This window comes from Mixophyes fleayi, chromosome 5, assembly GCF_038048845.1.
Source record: "Mixophyes fleayi isolate aMixFle1 chromosome 5, aMixFle1.hap1, whole genome shotgun sequence".
Classification (NCBI taxonomy): domain Eukaryota; kingdom Metazoa; phylum Chordata; class Amphibia; order Anura; family Limnodynastidae; genus Mixophyes; species Mixophyes fleayi.
In genome coordinates this window covers 8312518-8336651 of record NC_134406.1, presented here as the reverse complement: position 1 = coordinate 8336651, position 24134 = coordinate 8312518, and the positions used below count along the sequence as shown (strand labels likewise).

At 43.8% G+C, this 24134-nt stretch overlaps 1 protein-coding gene across 10 annotated transcripts in view; it reads right to left on the bottom strand.

Moving 5' to 3' along the window:
• Positions 1-2788: 2788 nt before the first annotated feature.
• The window catches only part of PTK2 (protein tyrosine kinase 2), a 145335-nt gene continuing 123989 nt past the window's right edge, over positions 2789-24134 (bottom strand). For 8 of the 10 annotated variants that reach the window (XM_075211668.1, XM_075211665.1, XM_075211661.1 and 5 more), the window contains 10 exons: positions 20356-20467; positions 17643-17729; positions 15791-15928; positions 15125-15256; positions 12485-12547; positions 8964-9003; positions 8395-8501; positions 6065-6220; positions 4591-4671; positions 2789-4283 (listed from right to left, as the gene is read on the bottom strand). In XM_075211668.1, coding sequence (XP_075067769.1) covers positions 4071-4283; positions 4591-4671; positions 6065-6220; positions 8395-8501; positions 8964-9003; positions 12485-12547; positions 15125-15256; positions 15791-15928; positions 17643-17729; positions 20356-20467 — 1129 coding nt within the window. In that variant the 3' untranslated portion in view covers positions 2789-4070. Of the gene's footprint in view, positions 4284-4590; positions 4672-6064; positions 6221-8394; positions 8502-8963; positions 9004-12484; positions 12548-15124; positions 15257-15790; positions 15929-17642; positions 17730-20355; positions 20468-20832; positions 21558-24134 lie in introns of those variants that run through there. The other 2 variants (XM_075211669.1, XM_075211660.1) reach the window with 2 other exon arrangements.

The following is a 24134-nucleotide window of genomic DNA, read 5'->3' as shown; positions in this document are numbered from 1 at the left end:
TGCGCACCTTTCCTTCTCTGGACAAGCTTTTTTCCAGATGCCCAAAACAACCTGAAAGGGGATTCAGAGAAAATGACTTTACCCCAGTCCTCAGCAGTCCAATCCTTGTACCCTTTGCAGAATATCAGTCGGTGTCTGTTTTTCCTGGAGAGAAGTGGCTTCTCTGCTGGCCTTCTTGACACCAGGCCATCCTCCAAAAGTCTTTGCCTCACTGTGCGTGCAGATACACTCACACCTGCCTGCAGCCATTCCTGAGCAAGCTCTGCACTGCACCTCTCTCATTATAGTTCTTGATGATACAATAAATGGTTAATTTAGGTGCAATCTTACTAGCAGCAATATCTTTGCCTGTGAATCCCTTTTTGTGCAATGCAATGATGACTACACGTTTCCTTGCAGTAAACCATGGTTAACAGAGGGAGAACAATTATTTCAAGTACCACCCTCATTTTAAAGCTTCCAGTTTGTTATTCTAACGCAATCAGCATGACAGTGTTGACGAGGACAAGGCTGGAGATCACTCTCTCACCTGTGTTTTACGAGAGAATCACTGACCTGATGTCAGCTGGTCCTTTTGTGGCAGGGCTGAAATGCAGTGGAAATGTTGTTTTTGGGATAAAGTTCATTGTCATGACAAAGAGGGAGTTTGAAATTTATTGCAATTCATCTGATCACTCTTCATGACATTCTGGAGTATATGCAAATTGCCATCATAAAAACTGAGGCAACAGACTTTGTGAAAAATAATATATGTGTCATCCTCAAAACTTTTGGCCATGACTGTATACCCCTGTTGAGCAAGGAGGTTACCAGCTCTGCGCATGAAAGTTTCAGGGGTCGCCCCCTCTTGCATTGTGCCACATTTCTCAATGAGCAGCGAGGGAAAGATCTACAAATAAACATGTATTTAACCTAAATGTTTGTGCAATCACTTAAGTAATTGACAAGTTCTGAAACACTAACCTACCAGTGATAACATTATAGTACAGTATGCACACATCTAGGCACATTTTCCCTTCACTGATCATTATATATATATTGAAGACAGAAACTACAGCCGCCATCTCAGCCCCCCCCTGCCAGCACCCCCCCTGCCATCTCAGCCCCCCCTGCCAGCACCCCCCCCCGCCATCTCAGCCCCCCCTGCCAGCACCCCCCCCTGCCATCTCAGCCCCTCCTGCCAGCGCACCCCTCCTGCCATCTCAGCCCCCCCTGCCAGCACCCCCCCTGCCATCTCAGCCCCCCCTGCCAGCACCCCCCCCGCCATCTCAGCCCCCCTGCCAGCACCCCCCCCCCCTGCCATCTCAGCCCCTCCTGCCAGCGCACCCCTCCTGCCATCTCAGCCCCCCCTGCCAGCACCCCCCCCCCCATCTCAGCCCCTCCTGCCAGCGCACCCCCCCCCCCCTGCCATCTCAGCCCCTCCTGCCAGCACCCCCCCAATACTCTCTGTTCTTCAAAGAAATTGTTAGAAAAAATAGGGGGGTAGAAAATAATTCTATCATTCATATTTGTCCTGCCCAGTTCATACAAAGCTTACACTTTTTCTATACTCAAACAACCCTCTGTCCCCCAAACCAACATCGCTGTGTGACTCCCAATATGCAAGAAGTGACCCATAACCTCATATATATAACTCCTATTTTCATACAGATGGTCAGATAAATTAGTAAGGGGGCTCTGTCCACAAGCTGTTTGTAATACTCAGTCTAGATGTATTACTGTGTTTGTCCAAGTCCTCTCAGCGTATAACATGTATGCAGATAGGAAGTCTGTGTGTATCATGATAATATAATCACGTGTCTAATAATTTTAACATGGTTATAAAATTACCTATATATATCTGTTTATATTATCGGTAGTTCTTTCATGCAATGAATCTTACACATTAGGGTCAGTTTTTGATGCCTAATTTGGCTTTATAAACAGAAGGGTCTATTCACCCTGTATGATACAGATTACATGTCCCAATCAGCTTCCTGACACACCGGAGAGGGCTGCAAGTGGGGGATGTCTGTGCGGGTGGGATGATTGGTGGAGGGAAGGGGGGGGGGGGGGGGGAGGTGACTTCCTAAATGTTACTAGTGTGGGCATGCTTTGTAGGGCGCTGTGATAGATGGCACAGGGCTGGGTTTTCACACCTCTGAACACTCACAATTTTGCCGATTTGTGGAGCTTACACGGAAAATTTTGCCTTTATAAACGTTGGGAATTTTTAATCTTCTACAATCCCATACAAACACTTTCTCTACCCACAGAAATAAACCTTCCTGCCCATTTTACCTATAAATGTTTTGTTATCAGATTACAGGCAGAAATTTACCTCAAGTGTGTTTAAATCCCTTTGTGGTAATTTTCTACTGATTGGAGGCTATATACTCTATGATACTCCTAGTAATATGAGCAAATCAGCCCAGTATCACAGAGCGCATGATCCTATTGTGGTACCAGATAATGATCCAATGATAATAGTGTGCACAGTCAGCTTTCCACCACACTTACTGAGACCAACGCGTTTCACTGCCTGCTTGCTGAACGGCTGGATCTCCTCTGACCCGGTCACCCGTGTGGGGTCAAATTAACACGCGAGTGGTTGGATTGTGGGGTGTATCTGTAAAATTACCCCCCCCATGATCAGACAATGACATTTCAGTCTAGAATTTACATTACTTTGGAGAATAGAGAAGGAACAACATTCTTTCATGCAAGTAGGAATATTACATACAAAGCCCATTAAATACATGATCATCCTTAAGGTCGGTGCGTAAGTAAAACAACTCCAACAAAACCATCAATATATTCAAATCCTTTAATAATTAATGATCTCAAAAGAGGGTGTTGAGTTTCTCAGCTGCTCAATTGTCCACATTGATCTGGATATATCCATAAAAGTTCAATATTTGCTCCACCCATCAGATCGTAGCAGCTGACAGGTCCCGCGCCCCTCAAACACTCCATTCATCTGTACAAGTTCTTTATATTCTTCCTGAGAATAATTTATATCCCCCCTGACAAACCCAAGGGAGGGGAACGGGTCGAAGAGTGAAAATGGTTTGATAATTTATTTGGGTAGTAAAAATAAAAAAATAATAATAAAAAAAAAAAAAAGAAGCAAAAAACAAAAAACCAACAAACACCGCCTCCCCCCCTCCCAAAAAAATCCCCCTTGAAATTCGGGTATTAACAGGCAAGACAGGCGTGAGCGAGAGAGCTACAAGCATCTGAAATGTTAGCACGGCCTTAAGATTTATTTATAAATTATATAGATTTATATAAAAAAATGGGATATATATATAATGGCTCTGGATCTCTCTACACGCCAACGTTCTGTCAGTCAGCAGCGTGTTTTATACATGGCTACAAAATGAAAATTCTAGAACACAAAAGCCGACCTACAAAAGGAAAAACAAAAAAGGAATTCCGGGTACTTGATTCCAGTGAGGGAGAAATAACGAAACACCAACAAATTCTCACTTTGTGAACGTCAGTCATCTTGGTTGGAAGCAAAGGGGGCAAATAAAAATGCAACGAGCTGGAGAGACCCAACATAAGTCTCTCAATAGTTTTAAGTCTTGAAAATAGAGCTTCTTAGTAGCATATTGTGACTTAATGTTATAGGAATTAAAAAAAACAAAAAGAAAAACACAAATAAAAAAAAGATAAGAGATTCCAGTTCCACCGGCGGTCACGACTCGGACGGACGCTGTGAGCGCTCTGGTTTTCCCGGATTAATTGGTATCAGAGCCGTAATCTTTTATCGGGCTGTACTTGGCCTCCAACCTTCTACTCATCCCTCTGTGTGATGGCGAAGAGGTGAACAGAGGTCACAAGCGCGATCCTCTAAAGTTCTCTGCCAACATTTACTCCCGGTGACGGACACATCGGTGAAACCAGGCCAGCGGCATCGCGGCCACGAGAACTTACGGAGAAAAGGATTAAACTTCAAGCGGCGCCGATCAGCACTGGAGAAGCGACTGCTGGCCGAGGCGGAGGACTGCTGGTAGAAGGCTTGACGTAATCCCGCATGGAAAACATGTTAGACAGAGACGTAACAGGAGTCTGGGCTCTGACGCTTAATGCGGCCTGGAATGTCCGATCATTTTCAGCCGGGCTTGGTCAATGACATCTAGCAAGTTCTTGGCGTCCACGGCCAGTGCGTGCGCAGCGGTCAGCATTTGTTTCTTGTACTCCTGCTGGAGGCTGGTCATAACGTACTGCTGCGCCAACTTCATCTTATTGATGAGTTCTCCCAGGTCCGAATTCAGGAGCTTCTGCGCCATCTCAATCTAAAACGGCACAAATCAGCGTCAAATCGTGGTGGACCCTAATTAGGACATCAGTTACGTAGAATTGTTACTGTGTACCCCCAAAGGGCAGCTAAAAACATTCGGAGAGGAAAATTTGGCTATGACTAAATGATCATCCATAAACAAACCACTGTGTTGGGGAAAGAGGGAATCGATGCACAGACGGAGGTTCACAGTTTAGTTTATAATCAGATTTTTGGGGGATTATGACTTTTTATCGCGTGTGTGATAAGAACATGGTTTGAGGAGTGAGGAATAATATACAAGAGCACCGAGCACCACCTACCTCTCTGTGAGTACTGGCAGGAAGAACAGGAATGGTCTCATCAACAGTCGCTAGTAACGTCCGTAACGCCAAACCAACCCCCTTTGGATATGAAGCAGACAGGTCAGTGGTTATTACAGATGCCCTCTGTGTAGTTTATATCTACAAATTACACAATGGCCGAGATGCTGCACAGACCTCACACTGGTAAAGGGAATCTTGTGACATTAGCTGTGAGGTCATCAGGGAGCTCCCTGGATAAAAGCCTATTTAGCTGCAGGTGAGATCGGTTCTGGGTCTCCCATTAGTCATCACCAACAGATACCGGCACGTCAGCAGCCGTCATATCCAGGTTACACTGAATCTATCTAGTAATAAGTCCTATAACTGCACCTTACATAACATATAGCTGCTATCACCATACTTGGGGGAACTAGTCAGTTGTTGGGGTAACATTTTGGGGTGGCATTAAGTCTGCAAAAGTAACAGAGAATAGTATTCTTTATACATTTCTTCCTATTTTTCTGGTGCAATATTGAACTAAAAATAGACTTCATACTTCTACCAAAAGACAGTCTTATCTTGATGTGAAATCTCAATGAATATTTAGAAGCGACTCTCGGTTTAACTGGCTCAGAGCACAATTGTAAAATATGGAGTAATATCTGAAATGTCCCCCAGCAAGAACTAATCCCCACAAAGTAAGATTTGTCTCAGAAGATAAAATTCATTATCCAATCTTTACCCCGATTCTTCACTGCTGTTGTGTATAAAGAAAAAGTTCACATAAGGACAATATAAAAAATTAGTTTCCTGTAACTCACAGACAATAACAAAAACGCAAAAGGTTTACGTTCTATTTGCATTTGTTTTGTAACTTAGTGCAAGTTATTGCTGATAGTTATAAAGCTTATGGACCTTCAATGACATAACTGGTGATGTGGGTTTTATATAAACAAAATCTGCACTAATTATCACGACTTAATCTCAAATATCGTCAGTTGTGATGGAATCCAGAACCTATTAAGTATGCGTTTGTGAAGTTTATTAGTTGTGCTTTAATATGAGAGAGCCTCTATTTTAAGTTTAGCATTCACCTAAATATTTCCTCATTCTCCATAACAGCTACAGCCATCCCTACAGCGCCAAGGGCAAGTTTAAAGTGCACAGAGCAACAAGCACAAACGATAAAGCAATGCATGTCAGTTAAGCAATGTCATTGAAAAAGCCAATCCATCAAGACACAGTCTGTACAATACTTGATTGTTACCTAGTAGACTGTAAGTCAATTCCAAAAGCTTCTAAGCTGACCCAGCAGCACAATGGATGTTGTGTCATTGTACAGGTAGAGTATTAAAGCCGTTGGACCATATCTCCCGCTAGCAGTAAGTGGACAGGGATGATGAGAGTTGTGGTGGAACAGACATGGCGGCATGCGATGTTAGTAAATTAGTCGTCAGAAAGGCCCTAGAAGCGGTTACAGTATCTCATTCACCTTCACCATTGGGACGTACTCCTCCGGGGGCGCCGGCTGGATCCTACTAGACATTTCTATCACAGCTTTCACCAGACCGGTCACGTTCTCATACACTTTGTCATTGGTGCGGTCCAAATTAGCGGTTGGCGGCGGACTGATTTCCTGCGGCTGAATCTAAAAGAAATGCAGAAAATTTTAGAAACTGTAATGCAAGACACTGCCGCTAGGTGGCGCTGTGCACAGAACGCACTTTATAGTTGTGGTGGAGAAGAATTAAACTGGGGAGTCGAAGGAGTCTGCAAAATAATTCTGAAAATTGAAAATATACAACAGACACAAAGTATCAACATCCACGATGTGATGGTTCCACAACACAATAAGTCTGCAGTATGTATGAGGGTTATGGCAGGTGCCGCGGTGAGGATGAGAGAAGTATGACAACAATGCTGTGGTTTGGCAACGCTCACATACTCTGCTTTGTGTTGGTTACACTTGGAGGTAACTAATCACATTTGGTTTGGAGATCTCTCTAGAAGAGGTCGGGTCCCTGGATACAGAGACTGAACCAACAGCAACGACAGTAAACAGCAGCTCTACCTTAATGTGATAACATTATATGTACAGGGGGAGTAAGAGATACAGGAGGTGTTAGTAACATTGTAACCGGACAGATGCCACCAACAGGCTTAATGCCATGATATGGGCACATATGACTTTTATAGGCTCGAAAGAAAACACAGACACATAGCTCCACAGATGGCAAAAGCAACAGCGCTACCACAAATCAGCTTATTTTAGGATGCAGAGTTTCTCATTATTATATGTAAATAATTGAACAGCTGGTGATGTACATTGCTGGATAACTTCTAACAATCTCCATAAACAAACAAATCAGCTGAATGAACACTGTTGGGCGTTTGACACCATAAACCATCCTGCAGGAATTTGACATCAGTACTCTGTGCTGCTGGGGGACCCTGCTCCTTCCACTATATTACTCTCAGTCTGTGGCTTCCTACTGCCTCCATTCCCCTCCTCACATCATGTCACTGCCCCTGTCACATGCAGCCCTGTCCTTACTAACACATCACTCATCTCCTGATATACTCTGTGCTGCTGGAGTACCCTGCTCCTTCCACTATATAACTCTCAGTCTGTGGCTTCCTGCTGCCTCCATTCCCCTCCTCACATCATGTCACTGCCCCTGTCACATGCAGCCCTGTCCTCACTAACACATCACTCATCTCCTGATATACTCTGTGCTGCTGGGGACCCTGCTCCTTCCACTATATAACGCTCAGTCTGTGGCTTCCTGCTGCCTCCATTCCCCTCCTCACATCATGTCACTGCCCCTGTCACATGCAGCCCTGTCCTCACTAACACATCACTCATCTTCTGATATACTCTGTGCTGCTGTTAACACAATGTACCATGGCTCCAGTGTGCATTTATTATTAGATGCTCCTGGACCATACTATATGTTCCATACAGCACTACATTTCCCGTGAGCGATGTAGCATTATATATATATATATATATATATATATATAATATATATATATATATATATATATATATATATATATATATATATATATCTCTAATATAAATGTCTAGTGGCGTGTGTTAGTCTGTGTGTGGGAAAAAAACAACCAAGCTGCAGCGCCACCTGCTGGGCAGAGTTATACACTGACCTATATATTTCTTGAAGGAGAAGTGACAGTTGGGAGTGGTTGGTGGTTGCCGGGGGTGACAGTGGGGAGTTTTTAACACCTTAAGTAGCTTATTTGACTAGAATGCATGAGTATCATGCACGGGTTACCTGACCTACTAAATTCTTAGTGTGTGTGGAAAAAAACCCTCAAAAAGGGCTGAAATTTGGTATACTGACATTATTGACGAGTCAAACTCATTTTCGTGAGGTAATTTTACCTCATGAACACACATGTGTACAGTGGCGGATCCAGGGGGGGTGCAATCGGGGCAATCGCCCCCCCCCCAGCAGGGGTTTGCTGCCGACGGCTGCACAGTGTGTGCAGGTCCGTTTGGCAGTGACAGTGTGCTGCCCGGCTGTGCAGCCCCCGGCAGCCTCAGAATTTGAAAAGGGTGCGGGGCCTAAATCGCCCCGCCCTAACATCCCCCCCGGGGAACAAACATATTCTAGATCCGCCCCTGCATGTGTAAAAAAAACTATTTTCTCAGAAAGGGCTCATCCGAATGACCTGAAACAAACAAACCCAATTTCACACCTCCCCCTACAGCACTATCACCAATCTACTTCCTAGACCCCTATCAGCTGTTGGTTTAGTAGAATGTTCTGGGGATGATGCTGGTACTTGTAGTCCTACCTTTACCCCCTCGTTGTAGCTGTCCACAGGACTGTTCAGCCCGGCCAGGTTACTGAGGTGGCTGGGGGCTCCAGGACGTGGGGGCTTCTTTGGCGGAGCCGTGTGATCTAGATACACAGCAAAAAGCAAACGTGTTATAAGAAAACAGATTCACAACCACACTTTTCCCATCTGTCTAGTCTACGCTCATCCCAAGGGATTGCAATCCGTTTTCCCTTAACTAAAGGCTGTGAAAACAAAGCTGATTCTGCCAAGTGAGGCTTCTCCCACGGCCGAGAGATGCAGCGATAGAGACTACGGCTTGGTAAGGAGAGAGCATTGATAGAGTCACATCTACGTCAGAGCAATTACAATGGCTGCAGTCACCTATAAACTACAAGAGGACAGAACAGACGTCTGTGCAGAATTACTCATGTTTCACTGTATATCCTCAGAAAGTTTATTTCTCCTTTAATTTAACGGACAGAATTTGAGAGTTTATAAGACAATCAGTGTGCAGTAATATTTCTATCCGTGTACTATCTGCTGGTACACGGATGTGCGGCCACGAGCGGTCGCTGTCTGCTCACCTGGCTTCCCAACGGGCTGGTAGATGTGCTGGTTACCGGCCTGTAAAGACAAAATATCACATTATGGAAACCCGTAGAGAACAGACACGTATACAAAATTATATTTTATGTCGCAACAACAAATCTAGAAGCCAGGATCCACTACAGACTAATGCGGCTTAAGAAGCCCCTAGAAATGTGTATATTATCCAGACAGGCATAGAGGAGAACCAGGCTGTGGATTGGAGAAGGACATTAAAGCTCTGTTGTATGACCACAGTCCAGGGACTAAGGGCTATATTCCATAGGAGGAGCAGAAATGTTGTACAAGTCTTCAGCGTTGTCCTCCCTTATACGCCTATCCCATAACGTTATATCGTCAATCATTCTGCTACGTTAGAATCTTCTTATGCTAATGAGTGCCGTTTAGTTTGTGCCACTTTGCTCTCCTTATTGACTCAAGACTTCATGTGTTCTAGCAAAGCATAAAAAGGAGTAACTTTACACCTGGGCAAAACCATGTTGCATTGGAGGGGGAGGTAAATTTAAAATGTGGGGATAGATTTATAGCTGGGGTAGGACATGTCCTAGATCAACTTTAAATTTCAGTGTAAAAATAAAGCTATCAAGTATTTGTGTGCTACATGAAAAAGCAGCCAGTATTTGTCTTATGTACAAAACAATAAACTAATTTGCACCCCTTGCATTGTAACATGGTTTGTCCTGGAGAACATTTGCTCCTTTTTTTGCCTTACTTTCCTTAATGACTCAGGCCGTTTAGTCCCTACTTTTTAAAGGAGCAAAAAATAAAAATAAAATGACATCCTAAATAACGAGTATTAATAGAATATGGTCTAAAATTATTTGTGACTTCTCAGTGATGCCGTCGGCTCTCACATAGGCAGCGAGAGGATATTTCCATCGTTGAGTAATGTTCTTACACCACTGAACGGATAAAGAAAACTGCAGACAGACCGTTACATAAGTAGTATTGGTAGATTTCCTGAAATCGCCTGCACACTGGCACAGGCTGCAACACACTCCGTATTGGTGGACTGGTTTCCTGTTCAGCTGGAAATAGACAGTAGCTTTTGAGATTTTTGAGTAAAGTCACAAGTTTAATTTTGGATGCCAAGTAGGGAGGGCAATCACTGTCTAAGCCACTGATGTTATTAGAGGCTTGTTTGTTGCGATCAGAGACCACATGTCAATACTTATCCCAGCACTGAAAGATTCCCCTATAGAAAGATGGCAGTGGGGTAGGGAAGAACACAGACTTAAAAAGATGGGACCTACGTATTTGTGGTTGTTTTGTTGATCATTTACGCTGTGCGCTCTCATTAGGCGGAAGAAAACCTAAGAAAATCTAAGGGTGATGAAAACTTACATCAGGAGCGTTTTCACTGCCTCAAAATCTCCCCACACCTTAGGCACCTGCCCATCCTACTAATCTCTATTCCAGACAGTGTATGAGAATAAACGGAAATAGCCAAACTTGCTCCCTTAAGTTTTCTTTCCCTATTTGTCAAGCTGCTGCCTTCTAACCGCTAACAACGTTGTGCATGATAACGACACCGAGATGTCACTGGTCCCTAACGAACCGATTCTGACGTTAACCGGTTCAGCGATGTCGGGTGTGATCTACGGCCAGAAGTGCACCGTTTGCTGGATGCAGGCAGGAAATAAAAGGGTTAAACATTTAAACAGTGCTGAGCGAGGCCCTCAATTATGTCTGCTGTGTTTACATGTAGTCACAGGCCCGCCATACACCCTGCACGCTGAAGTATGAGGAGCGCGATCCTGGAGACATTTGCTTTGGCTGCTGCAGTGACAAGTTGTCCTCGGCTGGGGAACCTTACTCTGGGACAAGAACAGAGGCGAGGGAGGGGGGGAGAATTTTGGAATTTTTGTTGCTGTCTTATCTAAACCTTGGGCTCATCCAACTTCCCTTTAATGGTCTTCCAGCCACAGGCATTCCGACACAGAGATCCCTCATTCGTTTTCAGCCTCGGGAATCAGAAGGTCGAGGATTTCATGGGATGAGAAAGGAATTCAGACGAGAGCAGCAAAATATTTGTCTGTCACTACGCTTTTAAGGAGGAATGTTCTCTCTCACTCCCGGCTGTACATTTACTGTCACTTACAGCAGGGCCGGGGGCCAGCCCTCAGCCCGAGGGACCAGTCTTATCCTGAGGTTTAAGGGTTTATAACAAAGTTCTTCCTCAAATCCTCACTCCAGCTATTCTGACGTGAGTTTTAAAATTTAAAGCAGGAATATAAGCTATTAATAGGACTTGAATTCGGAGCTGAAGGCGGCCCTGCGGACAGGCTGACGGGAGCAGGTGGGTTAATGATTTGTTGTAGAAAGTAATTACCAGGAAATAATTAGGGCAGAAATAAGGGAACGACAATCAGACGACAGAGGACTAGGCGGCTATTGGGAAGATTAGTGGGATGGATTGAGGCATGACAAGAAGGAAGGAGATAAAGGAGAAAGAGGCAGAAATGGAGATGTGGAAGCCGTGACCGGAGGGTGAGCGGGTGGGAGAATGGAACACAGACGCCACGTGGAATGACTGCGACAATGGACTAGTAACATAACGTTGGCCTATAGACAGATTAGTTTAGATGCAATATTTATACTGCAGAGTTGAGAAGCAGCATCACCAATGCTACCAGTTATTGGCATGTATACCCTGGCAGAGGATGTGGTATGCCCTCCTGGCATTGTGCCAGTAACCTTCATATGGACCCGGGCATTGGAGTCTATGTATAAAGCCGATCTTTATATCTCACAGTGAATGCTCCAAAACAGAACAGACATGGATATCCGTGTTTTGTGCCATCGTGGGGGTACGGAAGATGCCCGCCGGCACTAAAGAGGTTAACAAAAAGTCTCAATTAACAAGAGGGCGCTGGCTCTCGTCAGACGTCAGACAGAGGTATCGGGGAGTGCGACGAAAACACCTGAGTGATCATCGGAAAACAAACCAAAATCAGCAACGACCTCTTCTCCCTCTCAACATACATTAAGGCAATTACTGAGAGTAACGGAAGACAGCAGGGTTTCAGTGTGCAACTAGATATGCCTAAAACTTCACACCTCTAGTTCAAAGATATATACAACCAACACCCAAGAAACCACATACACAAACCACACAACACATATATAATCACATACAGTAAGCTAAAACACATATGTGCAAAACCAATATTATATATATAATAATGTTTGCATTTCAGGTGTACAATGAAAGTCTGTACTGCACAAATAACAACACATAATCTATAGGTCTACAGCCGTCAACTGCAGCCAATACTAAACATCTGCTGTCAGCCGAGATTATGAATTGTAGAACGATCACTTAATTATAAAGAGGATTCTGGTGCTGCAGACTGTACTCCACCTGCCCCAACAGCCCGTATGCTGCAGCCCTACAAGTATTTAAACTATTCCTCCGTATGTAGAATAGTTTGACAACAGCTGCTACACAGGGAGAATCCAGCTTCCCAGTAATCTCCCGGGAGGAAGAGGCACTTACCGGACACTGGATACCGCCGTCTACATGGTCAATGCTGCCGCGGGAGAGCCGGACGTCTGGCTTCTGAAACAAACAAAAATAAATTACGATACCCCGCAGGCGAACAGGACGAGCTGCACAGTAAACGTGGAGAAGAGAACAGTGTCTGGATCCTACGATCCTCAATGCTGCAGCGAGAAGGGATTCTGAAAACTCGCACAGAGTTTGCAAAAACAAAACAACCTAAAAAAAACAGCTGAAAACGTGACGGAGGAAATCGTACCATTCTGCCAACACAACATTTGAAAACTTGCATTATTTTAGGAGTTGCTTTTGCACAGCTCCCGTGGCCTCTTCTTGAGAACAAACAGAAGACAGAGCGCTGCATTAAATCCAGTTTCCTGATAGAGGAAGAGACTTGCTCTCGGCTTGGCTGCTGCAGCAAGAGTGGAAGTGGGGCCAATTACTGAAAACTTTTAGCATTGCACAAGCTGGTCTGTCTCTTTTTTTTTTTTTTTTCTTAGTATATTATACAGGAAGGACTGTTGGACGAGGAGAGCAAGGACTTGGCTGTGCACAGAGATCATAAATAATATTCCCAGCTCCCTCTGCCCAAAATGCTATTTAATAGAGTTACTGGACAACGGTAACTAGGAGATTTCTACATATAATGACCCAGGAACGGGGGCTGAGAGGACAGAGGGGAAACGTTCGTCACAGAGGTACAGAAATAGTCGGGAGTAGTTTATAAAGTCAAATGATTAATTAGTAAGAAGACGTAATGCGACGAGGTCCAAGAGACAGTTATAATAAACTGGCAGAGAAGGACCACTAGGGCTACGCAACTATGACGAGGTCAGAGTCAAAAGACGAAGGAGAGACAGATGTGACTCCAGATTTTACAGAGCACCTGTCTGCTTGACGCTCTCCTTCCTCTCCTGTCTCTCAAGTCCGCAGCCTGAGTGCCCGCTCACCCTGGATGCAACTAAAACATCCACTCACTCATCGTCTCTCGCATCAATCACTGTAACCTTCTATTCTCTGGACACCATTACACCAGTCTCTCCCCTCGTCAGTCCATCCTCAACGCTGCTGCCCAAACTATTCTCCTCTCTCACCGCTCTACCTCAGCCGCCCCCTCTCTGACAGTCACTTCACTGGCTCACTGGCCACTTCCGGGTCCAATTTAAACTCCACACCCTCACCTACAAAGCCCTCAGCCACTCCTCTCCCCCCTACACATCCAACCTCATCTCCACACACTGCAAACCAACCAACCCGGTCTGCCAATGGCCACCACCTCGTCTCCTCCCTGATTACCTCTTCCCGCTCCCACCCAATCAGACTATGCACCCAATGTTATCATTCAGACCTACCAGGCCTTATCCTATCACTCCCACATCCCCCACTCAAGTTTCACCCTCTCTGTGTCCACCCCTCCCCTCTAGAATGTAAGCTCTCAGAACCAGGGCCATCTCTCCTAGTGTTTTCCTTTGCTGTATGTTGTAACCCACTATGTACGGTGCTTGTGGCGCTTTATAAATAACGGACGATAATAATAACCGTTTGGTACTTCCCTGATACTGTCCATTTGTATGTGAATTAGAGGTCACACCCACTAGTGCTCTCATCTGACGGAAACGTATCAGGAAGTCTTTACAACACAATATGTGGGGGAAGCGAGATTGTGAGGGAAGACTGTTGTCCTATTGATATTGCAGAAAGCCTCTTATGGCACATAGGTGATAACAGAGAGTAATAGCGCACAACAAATGCAATGCCAACTGCACATGGGATGAATCTGCCCCCCTGCTATTGGTCCGAGCACTATGACCGTGCAGCCAGAAAGACTCAGAAACACCTATTCACAAACCTGGCGACTAGTGCAAGCGGCAGGAGGTATAATGAGAAAGCTACATTATACAGAGGTTACTTACAGCAGCTCAGCGCTGCTTTACGGCGTTATATAGAGGTTATTTACAGCAGCTCAGCGCTGCTTTACGGCATTATACAGAGGTTATTTACAGCAGCCCATCGCTGCGTTATGGCATTATACAGAGGTTATTTACAGCAGCCCAGCGCTGCTTTACGGCATTATACAGAGAGGTTATTATGTTATTTACACTGAACGGCTCAGCACTGCTCTACGGCATTATAGAGAGAGGTTCAGCGCTGCTTTACAGCATTATATAAAGGTTATTTACATCAGCTCAGCGCTGCTTTACGGCATTATACAGAGGTTATTTACAGCAGCCCAGCGCTGCGTTATGGCATTATACAGAGGTTATTTACAGCAGCTCAGCGCTGCTTTACGGCATTATACAGAAAGGTTATTATGTTATTTACACTGAACGGCTCAGCGCTGCTCTACGGCATTATAGAGAGAGGTTCAGCGCTGCTTTACAGCATTATATAAAGGTTATTTACAGCAGCTCAGCGCTGCTTTACGGCATTATACAGAGGTTATTTACAGCAGCCCAGCGCTGCTTTACGGCATTAGAGGTTATTTACAGTAGCTCAGCGCTGCTTTACGGCATTATACAGAGGTTACAGTAGCTCAGCGCTGCTTTACGGCATTATACAGAGAGGTTATTTACACTGAACGGCTCAGCGCTGCTCTACGGCATTATATAGAGGTTATTTACATATATACACACTTACCAGAAACCTTTCTTCTTTCTCTAACCAGCGCTGGTCCTCTTCCATCTCCTGCTGTTGTCTTATTAACCGCTCCTCCATTAAATGTGTTGGTAGAACCTGCCCCAAACATCTCATGTCCAAGGGCCCCGAATCCTGCGGTAGCGGAAACAATAAATGGCCTTTTTATTACAGGTACTAAAACAAACACACACACGTGTGGTGATGTGCTCCCTCCGCTTGAAGGTTCTGGTCTATTCTATTGTCCCCACTTTTATACATAGGGATCATGCAGTTTCGCAGGCAAACTTTACATCAATTCTGTGCCTGGGACACAGGGAGACAAAGCGTACAAATCACAAGGAGTAATTCTGGGATTAAACAGCGGTTTCTAACAAGTCTCTGTGTCATTGTTTCACAGTCCGTGCATTTAACCACTTAGCCCCACCAGATTGTGCGTGTGTATGATTGTGTGTGCGCCTCTCTTATCACCCAGGCTAATTCTGAGGCGACGTAGCATGCTTCAGGCCTGACCAACCTGTGTCTCTCCAAATGTTGTGAAACTACAAGTCCCAACATGCACTGCCACCTATCAGCTGACTATCTACTGGCAAAGCATGCTGGGACTTATAGTTTCACAACACTTAGAGAGCCACAGGTTGGCCTGGCCTACTCTGGAATATAACTCACCTCCATATTAGCTTGCCACATGGTGATGTCTTGCGGACGATGGTTCCAGGAGTCAAGATGGTCTAAGACGCTGGCCTGGCCGGGATAGATGTTACCGGGCATAGAGGGAATTCCGTGGCTAACGGTATAACCAGACACCTACGGAGAGAGAACATTCTTACTGGCAAACTATCAGCAGGACCCGATTTTTAAAAATATTTTATCCAATATTAAATATAATTCATTCTGCTTATGTTTTTAATCGTTATTTTTGTTCCATCTTATATATATATATATATTTTTTTAAAGCATAAATATATAATTCATTCTGTAATCAATTAATAGTTATTATATAATCTCCTCCTCTCTAGCCATTTGGATAGTGAATTCTGGTCTCAGACTAAAGCAGTAACGAAACGTACAAAAGATTGTACACAAAACTAACATTTCAGAACCAAAAAGATTTCCTGTAATGAAATGTTACAATTACACTGAATATTTAGTTTGTAACAGTTTTTATAAAGATACATTTTGTAAATGGTGTATAGAATCTTTAAAAATACAGGATTGCTATTTTAATTATATTAAATGCACGTTTAGGCTCCTCTGGACGTCTGTCTGGGTCTCTCACACACATTCATTGCAGATTACGTGTCCCGTGAACAATTCGTCACCAATTCCTTGTGGCTGTTAGTGTTTCCAAACTCTGACATTAGTTGTACAATCATTATTTAACAACTTGCAGAAAGTAACATTCAGGTCAATCAAATCAGCAGGATCAAAGTACCAACATGTTACAGTTTAGACATACAATCCAATACAATCGATTGGACTGAACAGAAATCTGTCTTGCAACAAAAGTCAATGAAACATTTACAATGAGTTTTTTCTAAAATTCAGTTTGGATAAGTTGCAGAATGTTCATCTTAATGCAATTAAATGATGACGTGTGTTGTAATTGCACAATACCCCTTACACTGTGTATGTGTCACGCCATCATACACAGAGAAATCTTTGCCTGTGTGTGGACGATCGTGACTTTATCATTTATGCAATTGAATTTGCTCCTAATCACATCTCAGAAAAAATCTTGGAAAAAAAGTGCAGGAGAATCGATGCAATCTACAATCAATGCTGTGATTGGTTTGTACAAGACAGTCGGCTAAATACTCAATGCTCCGAAGAGATTAAAGGGTTGCAAGTAAAAAGAAACCCTATTATTGGTAAACATTGGAGCTAGTGAGCCGGTCGGCTGTATGAATACTGATATCTCATCTACTTGTACTGAAGTGGAATAAAACTACTCATTGCCACAGAGTGCCGATCATCTGTAAATATTTACAATAAAAACAGGAAACAGCATTTCATCATTAGGGGTTTAAATACCTTGTTACACATCAGCTAATAAATGAAATATCAGCACAGCTTTAATGTTAAAGTAATCTGTAATGGCTGCACTGTGCCCTATTCACAGCCTACAATCCCATCAGGACATATTTATAGAATATATATATATTTTTTTAATTCTCTTCAATAATCACCAATGTAGATGTCTAGAGAATAATAATATATAATGATCATTGCGTATAATATGTGGAAGAAGACAATGTACTGTGCAGATCTCATCAATAAGGAAGGGACATTTCCACCATTAAATCTTTGGACGGTGTCGGAGGAAGCCAGGGATAAATGTGTCATCACTAAGTTATTTTGCACCAGTAAGAAGAAAATATCATTCCCTCAAAACACTACAGACTATATTAACTATATACAAGCAGAGGAGAGTAACGTTTTCTGCAGCAACAGAAAACCAAAATCTATAAATCTGTAACGTACGGATATTTGTGATAAAGGCACAGAAAAACAAAATTACCTGGTAGTGATTTGGCTGTACCATGTGTTGGGGACTCGGGAAGAAGCCTTCGCTGGACCTGGGGCTGGGGTATCCCGGTCTGCTGGGCTACAAACAGAAAACAAGACTTGTGAACGGGGTGGTCTCTGTGACCAGACACGGGCTTCTGCAATCGGACACGTGCCAGTCCTATGAAATCAGCTGCCTTCTACAGATCCCCGTGCTGTTACGGAGGCCAGCAGTTGCCCAGACAGGTGGTTAGAAGTGGGATGTCCATCGCTGACACTAGGCCACATTGTGCGATTTCCCCACAAGTGCTCGGGTCAGACAACAGCCTCTGTAGTGACCTGCAGCCGCCACAACAGCTGTGAACCGTTTTTTAAGCAGCAGTGTCAAAGGTCAGCACTTGTCTATTAGGAAGAAGCAAGTGGTAAACAATGAACCCAGTAGTAAGACAGGGTACACACTACAGGCTTCTCAGACGATTATCATGCTAATCACACGATAAAAGACTGTTCGGCCCAATATCGCATTAGTGTGTGCACTGAAGCGATGAATTACTATCGTTCCAAAGCTCATCGTATCGTTTTATTCAACGATAGAACAATGTGGTTCCAGTTCTGCAGTGTGTACGTACTCAGGACCGGCAGTGTCCACAGATCTCTATGCAGTGTGTACGTACTCAGGACCGGCAGTGTCCACAGATCTCTATGCAGTGTGTACGTACTCAGGACCGGCAGTGTCCACAGATCTCTATGCAGTGTGTACGTACTCAGGACCGGCAGTGTCCATAGATCTCTATGCAGTGTGTACGTACTCAGGACCGTCAGTGTCCATAGATCTCTATGCAGTGTGTACGTACTCAGGACCGGCAGTGTCCACAGATCTCTATGCAGTGTGTACGTACTCAGGACCGGCAGTGTCCACAGATCTCTATGCAGTGTGTACGTACTCAGGACCGGCAGTGTCCATAGATCTCTATGCAGTGTGTACGTACTCAGGACCGGCAGTGTCCATAGATCTCTATGCAGTGTGTACGTACTCAGGACCGGCAGTGTCCACAGATCTCTATGCAGTGTGTACGTACTCAGGACCGGCAGTGTCCACAGATCTCTATGCAGTGTGTACGTACTCAGGACCGGCAGTGTCCACAGATCTCTATGCAGTGTGTACGTACTCAGGACCGGCAGTGTCCATAGATCTCTATGCAGTGTGTACATACTCAGGACCGGCAGTGTCCATAGATCTCTATGTAGTGTGCACAGTCATGATCTTTTCAGCCGATGGTTATGACAGATGAAGAGCACAGATCCGACGGTAAATCGTGTAATATGTGTATAGTGTGTACACAGGAATCGGCTGCCGATGGGGACTTTCAGTCGTTTGTAAAATCGTTACTAATATGGCATCGGAAAAAGTTATCTGTAGTGTGCAGATTGGAAACTAACTCCTATTACAAATGCTTATTATATAAACGCTTACTTGTTAATAATAATTATAATTGTTAGTAATAATAATAATTGAGCTGTACATAGCGTACACTTTCAGTGCTACCACCGAGGTAAGTATACTCATGTTCGCCAAGAGGGGGAAGGGGTGGTTACGGTTTCTGCTGGAGGGTGGCCTAGTGATTTTCGCCTGCCAGACACAACCCCCATTCACATGACCACTCCCACTTATGCACCATTTTTGCTCGGTGGCGGCGCAAAAATGTTTTACCTTACTCGACTATAAGGGGTCCCCGTGAAGTTGCTGTACCGGGGCCCTGAATTCCTCTTGGCAGCCCTGAGTATACTGTTGTCGGTTGGGAACAATTTAAGACACCAGGGGGTATATTAACTAACCGGCGGGTTTGAAAAAGTGGAGACGTTGCCTATAGCAACCAATCAGATTCTAGCTGTCATTTTGTAAACTGTACTATATAAATGACAGCTAGAATCTGATTGGTTGCTATAGGCAACATCTCCACTTTTTCAAGCCCGCAGTTTAGTAAATATACCCCCCAGGAAAGAAATTGACAATGATTTGCTTGAAAAGTGTTACATCAAAATGAATCATGATCATGTAAATTTCTGTATAGTATTAATCCCACTTCAGAAATTCAAAACCTTTCATATAAAACAAACCACTGAGTAGAATTAAAACACAAATAACAGAGTAATGTCTCAGATAGATCGTCATTTACTGCCAAGTATAAAATAATAAAACGTACCATTCAGTATTCAAATATAAAGTGCTTTGTGTGGACTATAAGCTCTATGATTTGCATGTGGCATATACTATATATACACCATCTGGATGAATTATCAGGCACCTTTTATCTCCTCAATGCCTAAAAAACACAGAACACTAAAAATAGAGACATATGGACATTATAACTAAAAGTACACGTGTTCTCCAGACGATATGCGGAGGATCTAGGTGCCACAAACCCACACGTCAGTTTCTCCCATGGCAACTCGTGTTCTCCTCTTATTATGTAATAATAATAGAAATACTATAGATTTTAATACACTTCTGCTACAAGGAAGTCCCTGAAAAAGCGCTATCTACTGCTAAACATCAGGACTGCGGCTTCCTGGGAGGAAGCCGACTTATAGTAACCAAAACTACAAACAAGGAATTCCTTGGTCACAACTAACAGGGCAGTAACAAACATAAAAACAAAAAACACAACCATAAAATAAAAACCAACAGACTAGTCTAATGCGATGGAGGCTGACGTAATACTGACCTTTGGTGGAGCCTCATCGGAGCCTCCCGAATCCCAGGACACGGTCACCTGCCTCCTTGACTCCATCCTCATTCGTTCCTCTTGCTGAAGCTTCTCCTCTTCCAGTATCGTGCTAAAAAGAGAGAAGAGAACGGTGCTGAGTCCGACACAAGCGGAATATCTGCTGCATGGACAACGTCAGCTGTCACACTATCCCCATCAGTCATCAATCCTCCAGTATCTCTGCTTCCAATGTGAAATCTCATACAAGACAAAATATTACACAGCAGAGTCCTCCTACATAAACATCCTATTGCTGGAATGCATGGAATATGCAGCGATGTATCTGAAGCTGCTGCTGCATAAAAGCAAAATAACAGGTTTAAAAAAAAAGCCAAAAAACTGTTCTGGGATCTTAAGAGTTATGAAATCTGGAATTCAGTCTTGGAAAAAAAAAATGGAGACTTTGAAAGCAGCAGAAATTCTTCCATGACTTACCCGGGCTGTGCAGAAAGCCAACGTGACAATCTGCAAGAGCTCTGCAGTTTCCCAGCTGCCGTCTCCCGCTCGGCTCTGCGGATTGTTACTGTTGGAAGGATGCCATCCTCAGGCACTTAGCAGAATCCTTTTGGAATTTCTGGTGACTTCGATTTTCTTAACGATCACACGGGGTAGGGCCACTGCGGCACAGACCCGACCTGCACCATCACTAGCGTACAGTTCTACATCCCCCCCCCCCTCTGCATTATCTACAGCCAGGCTGAGCCTTCAGAAATGAATCATTTTTCCCAAATTACTCACACACAGGAAGAGACCACAGCACTCTAACTTCCCCTGTGTAAGTACTATTATGCAGTCACTTGCATGGTGAGTTTGTACAGAAACCTTATCCGTTTCTGTTAGTGTCACAGCAAGTAGGATGTGAGATTCGGCTGACTGGCTGCTAAAATAACACTGGATGCTTTAGATGCCTTCTAAATTCCCCGAATAATGAACATACAGAGGACCAAGATACACCAGGAGTAAGCAGAGATAACACACGGAAGGATGATTACATACAGATTCCAGGCTATTTATTATGCACTTGTGTAAGAGCCATGAAACGTGTCAGACATGGGGAACTCATAGCGCTCCCCGTGGTTGACAACAAGTCCCAGCACGCCACGTCACGGAGGTTAATCTGAGAATGGCCACAATAGTGTTATATACTTGGCCTGGGGAGAACATTCATGGGATCTAGACACATTTCAGCTGAGGAACAGTCAGGGAGGGGGGGGGGGGCTGTATGTCCACATATAAATAACTGGTGTTTTCAGAATGGGCCAGAACAGGCCATAGATGGACACTGAGCCACGCCCCCCCCCCCCCCTCTTCAGCTGCTGGAAATCTTACAGCAGTCACAGAACAGTCTCACCCGGGCCAAGGAGTCACATACTTTCCCAAACAATATTTTTAGAAACAACAACAAAAAAATGTAACAGACGAGACTTTGATGAACTATTTTCTGGATTTAGCAATTATTTTACATTTTCTAGCAAAATATTTAACAGGTTTTTTTTTTTTTTAATAGCAGTAAGCAAATAAAAACGGACTTTAACATAACGTTCTTAAACAATTTCAACGATTAGCAAACAATGAATACCAGCAGGAAGCGGCAGTTGTACTAAACTCAGATACTGAGATTTATAACGGATCCCCCCCTTCTCGGGGTCTCACAGGTTCCCCGAATTAGTACAGGAAAATGTGTCATCATAACAAACATCAGCCAGTTTATTGAATAAGTAATATATCTATTATATCCAACAGTATTTTTACCGAACATATAACAAACAGAGAAGCTCACAGAAATTAGCAACACTGAGGTATCGCAATCACTACCAGATACAGTGTGCGAGTAAGTTTAGTACAACACATAATTGTAGGTCAGCTTCAGAGTCCAATGGAACAATGTACCCCAGTGGTGACGCGACAGGACATGTAAACCCCCCCAGTGGTCGAGCTACAGAACATATCGCACCCACTCTCCCCCCCAGTGGTCATGTAACAGGACATAACGCACCCCCCCATCCCATTGGGCACACGACAGCCACAAACGATTTACTCAGTGAGAACAAAAACACATGGACAATATAGTAAGATAACTACTTATGGTTTTGGGCATCACCTTCCAATAACATACAGATACTTTCTATGTTTAACGAGACCAAATACAACATTCAGGCAACTTAAAGGTTAGGCAGCAGTTCTGCGGAAACGACATAGGAGTCGAAATAGTGATTTGTACAAGAAACATTTCATGTTATACGGCGATAGGGACAGAGAAGTGCGCTAACATGACCGCTGCACAGCGACCAGTACCCAACGTGCTGTTGTACAGAGACCCTGAGTGTGTCCTTCACTCTTACTTGGTGTTCACAAAAATCTAGTTCTGAAAATTAAAAGATGTTTAGGTTATCAATTCCCTGCAAGGTTTCTTTATAAGCAAAAGTCCCCTTTAAAAAGATTTAGGAAGGATTCTTGGAGCAAAAAGGAAAAATTAAAGAGCCGGTCGTCGTGGAATGTCCTAGAATTGTTCATACACGAACGCAGACAAACGCTCTAATTGATGGATAATTCTGGACAAGTGGACGCTCAGAGAGGACACCCCCCAGTGATATCATGGCTCCTCACAGAGCTCTTATTCAAGTGTCATCAGCACACAGGACGAGTATTGATCATGGGAAGAGGAAAGTGTGACCGCAATCCGCGCACACAGGATCATTCTTCACTGAACATGAGAAACAGCAGCAAGAACCACGAGTTACACTTCTATTCCATTACACCAGGAGACTTTGTGCTGCAAATTTGTGTTTAATATAATAGATAAGGAAAATTAAATTATACAATGGTAAGCACTAGCCAGGAAATTAAATGTACTGTGTTTATATACTTGTCACGTGCAAAACACCCGCACATCACGTGTACATCTGCGATAAACCCTCTGGCATGAACGTCAAAGAGCAGGATACGGACAGTCTTAACCATCAGACTGATTGCAGCCTGTCTGTAGGTACCCGATTTACAGGCCCCACCCACAGAACGCACTGGCACAGTGTAATTGGCATAAAGAGGAGGGTTTACTTCTGGTAGAGATATCTACAGGTTTATCATTAAGCCAGTGAGGAATGTTTCTCTGAGGTCATACAGGACCGCCGGAAAAATAAAAAACCCCAAATACTTTATTATTGAAAATCCCAAACTCAGGTAGCCCAAGTTTCTTCCTCCCTCTGACATCTCAGGAGGTGTATTCATATTTAGGGTCAGTGTAAGGTGATGGAATATAAATGAGAGTTCCCCCTGACGTAGAAAGTAGAGGGAGGGGGCTAAAGACTGGAGCAGAAAGCAGGGTCACAGTGAAGGGTACATGACATTGCCCCAGTCATCTGGGCAGTCAGACAGGAGATCCCCTGAACACCTTCTCTACTCACACTCTGTAGTTTCATGAAATCTATCCCACAAAGGGTTATATCTCTGTATCCTAGAAATAGTTGTAGTAATATTATAATAAGTCACGTAGGTTCTGGGTGTAATTAATGGACAATAAAAAACATCTTAAATGTTTTTGAAGAAAGGGACTTACCCCTCATTAGTGTAGATCATTCATTTGGGACCCCCTACTGAAACCAGGGAGTAAATGTATCACGTTTCTGGCGGGTTTGAAGAGTGGAGATGTTGCCTATAGCAACCAATCAGATTCTAGATATCATTTATTTACAACAATTATAGAAATGACAGCTAGAATCTGATTGTTGCTATAGGCA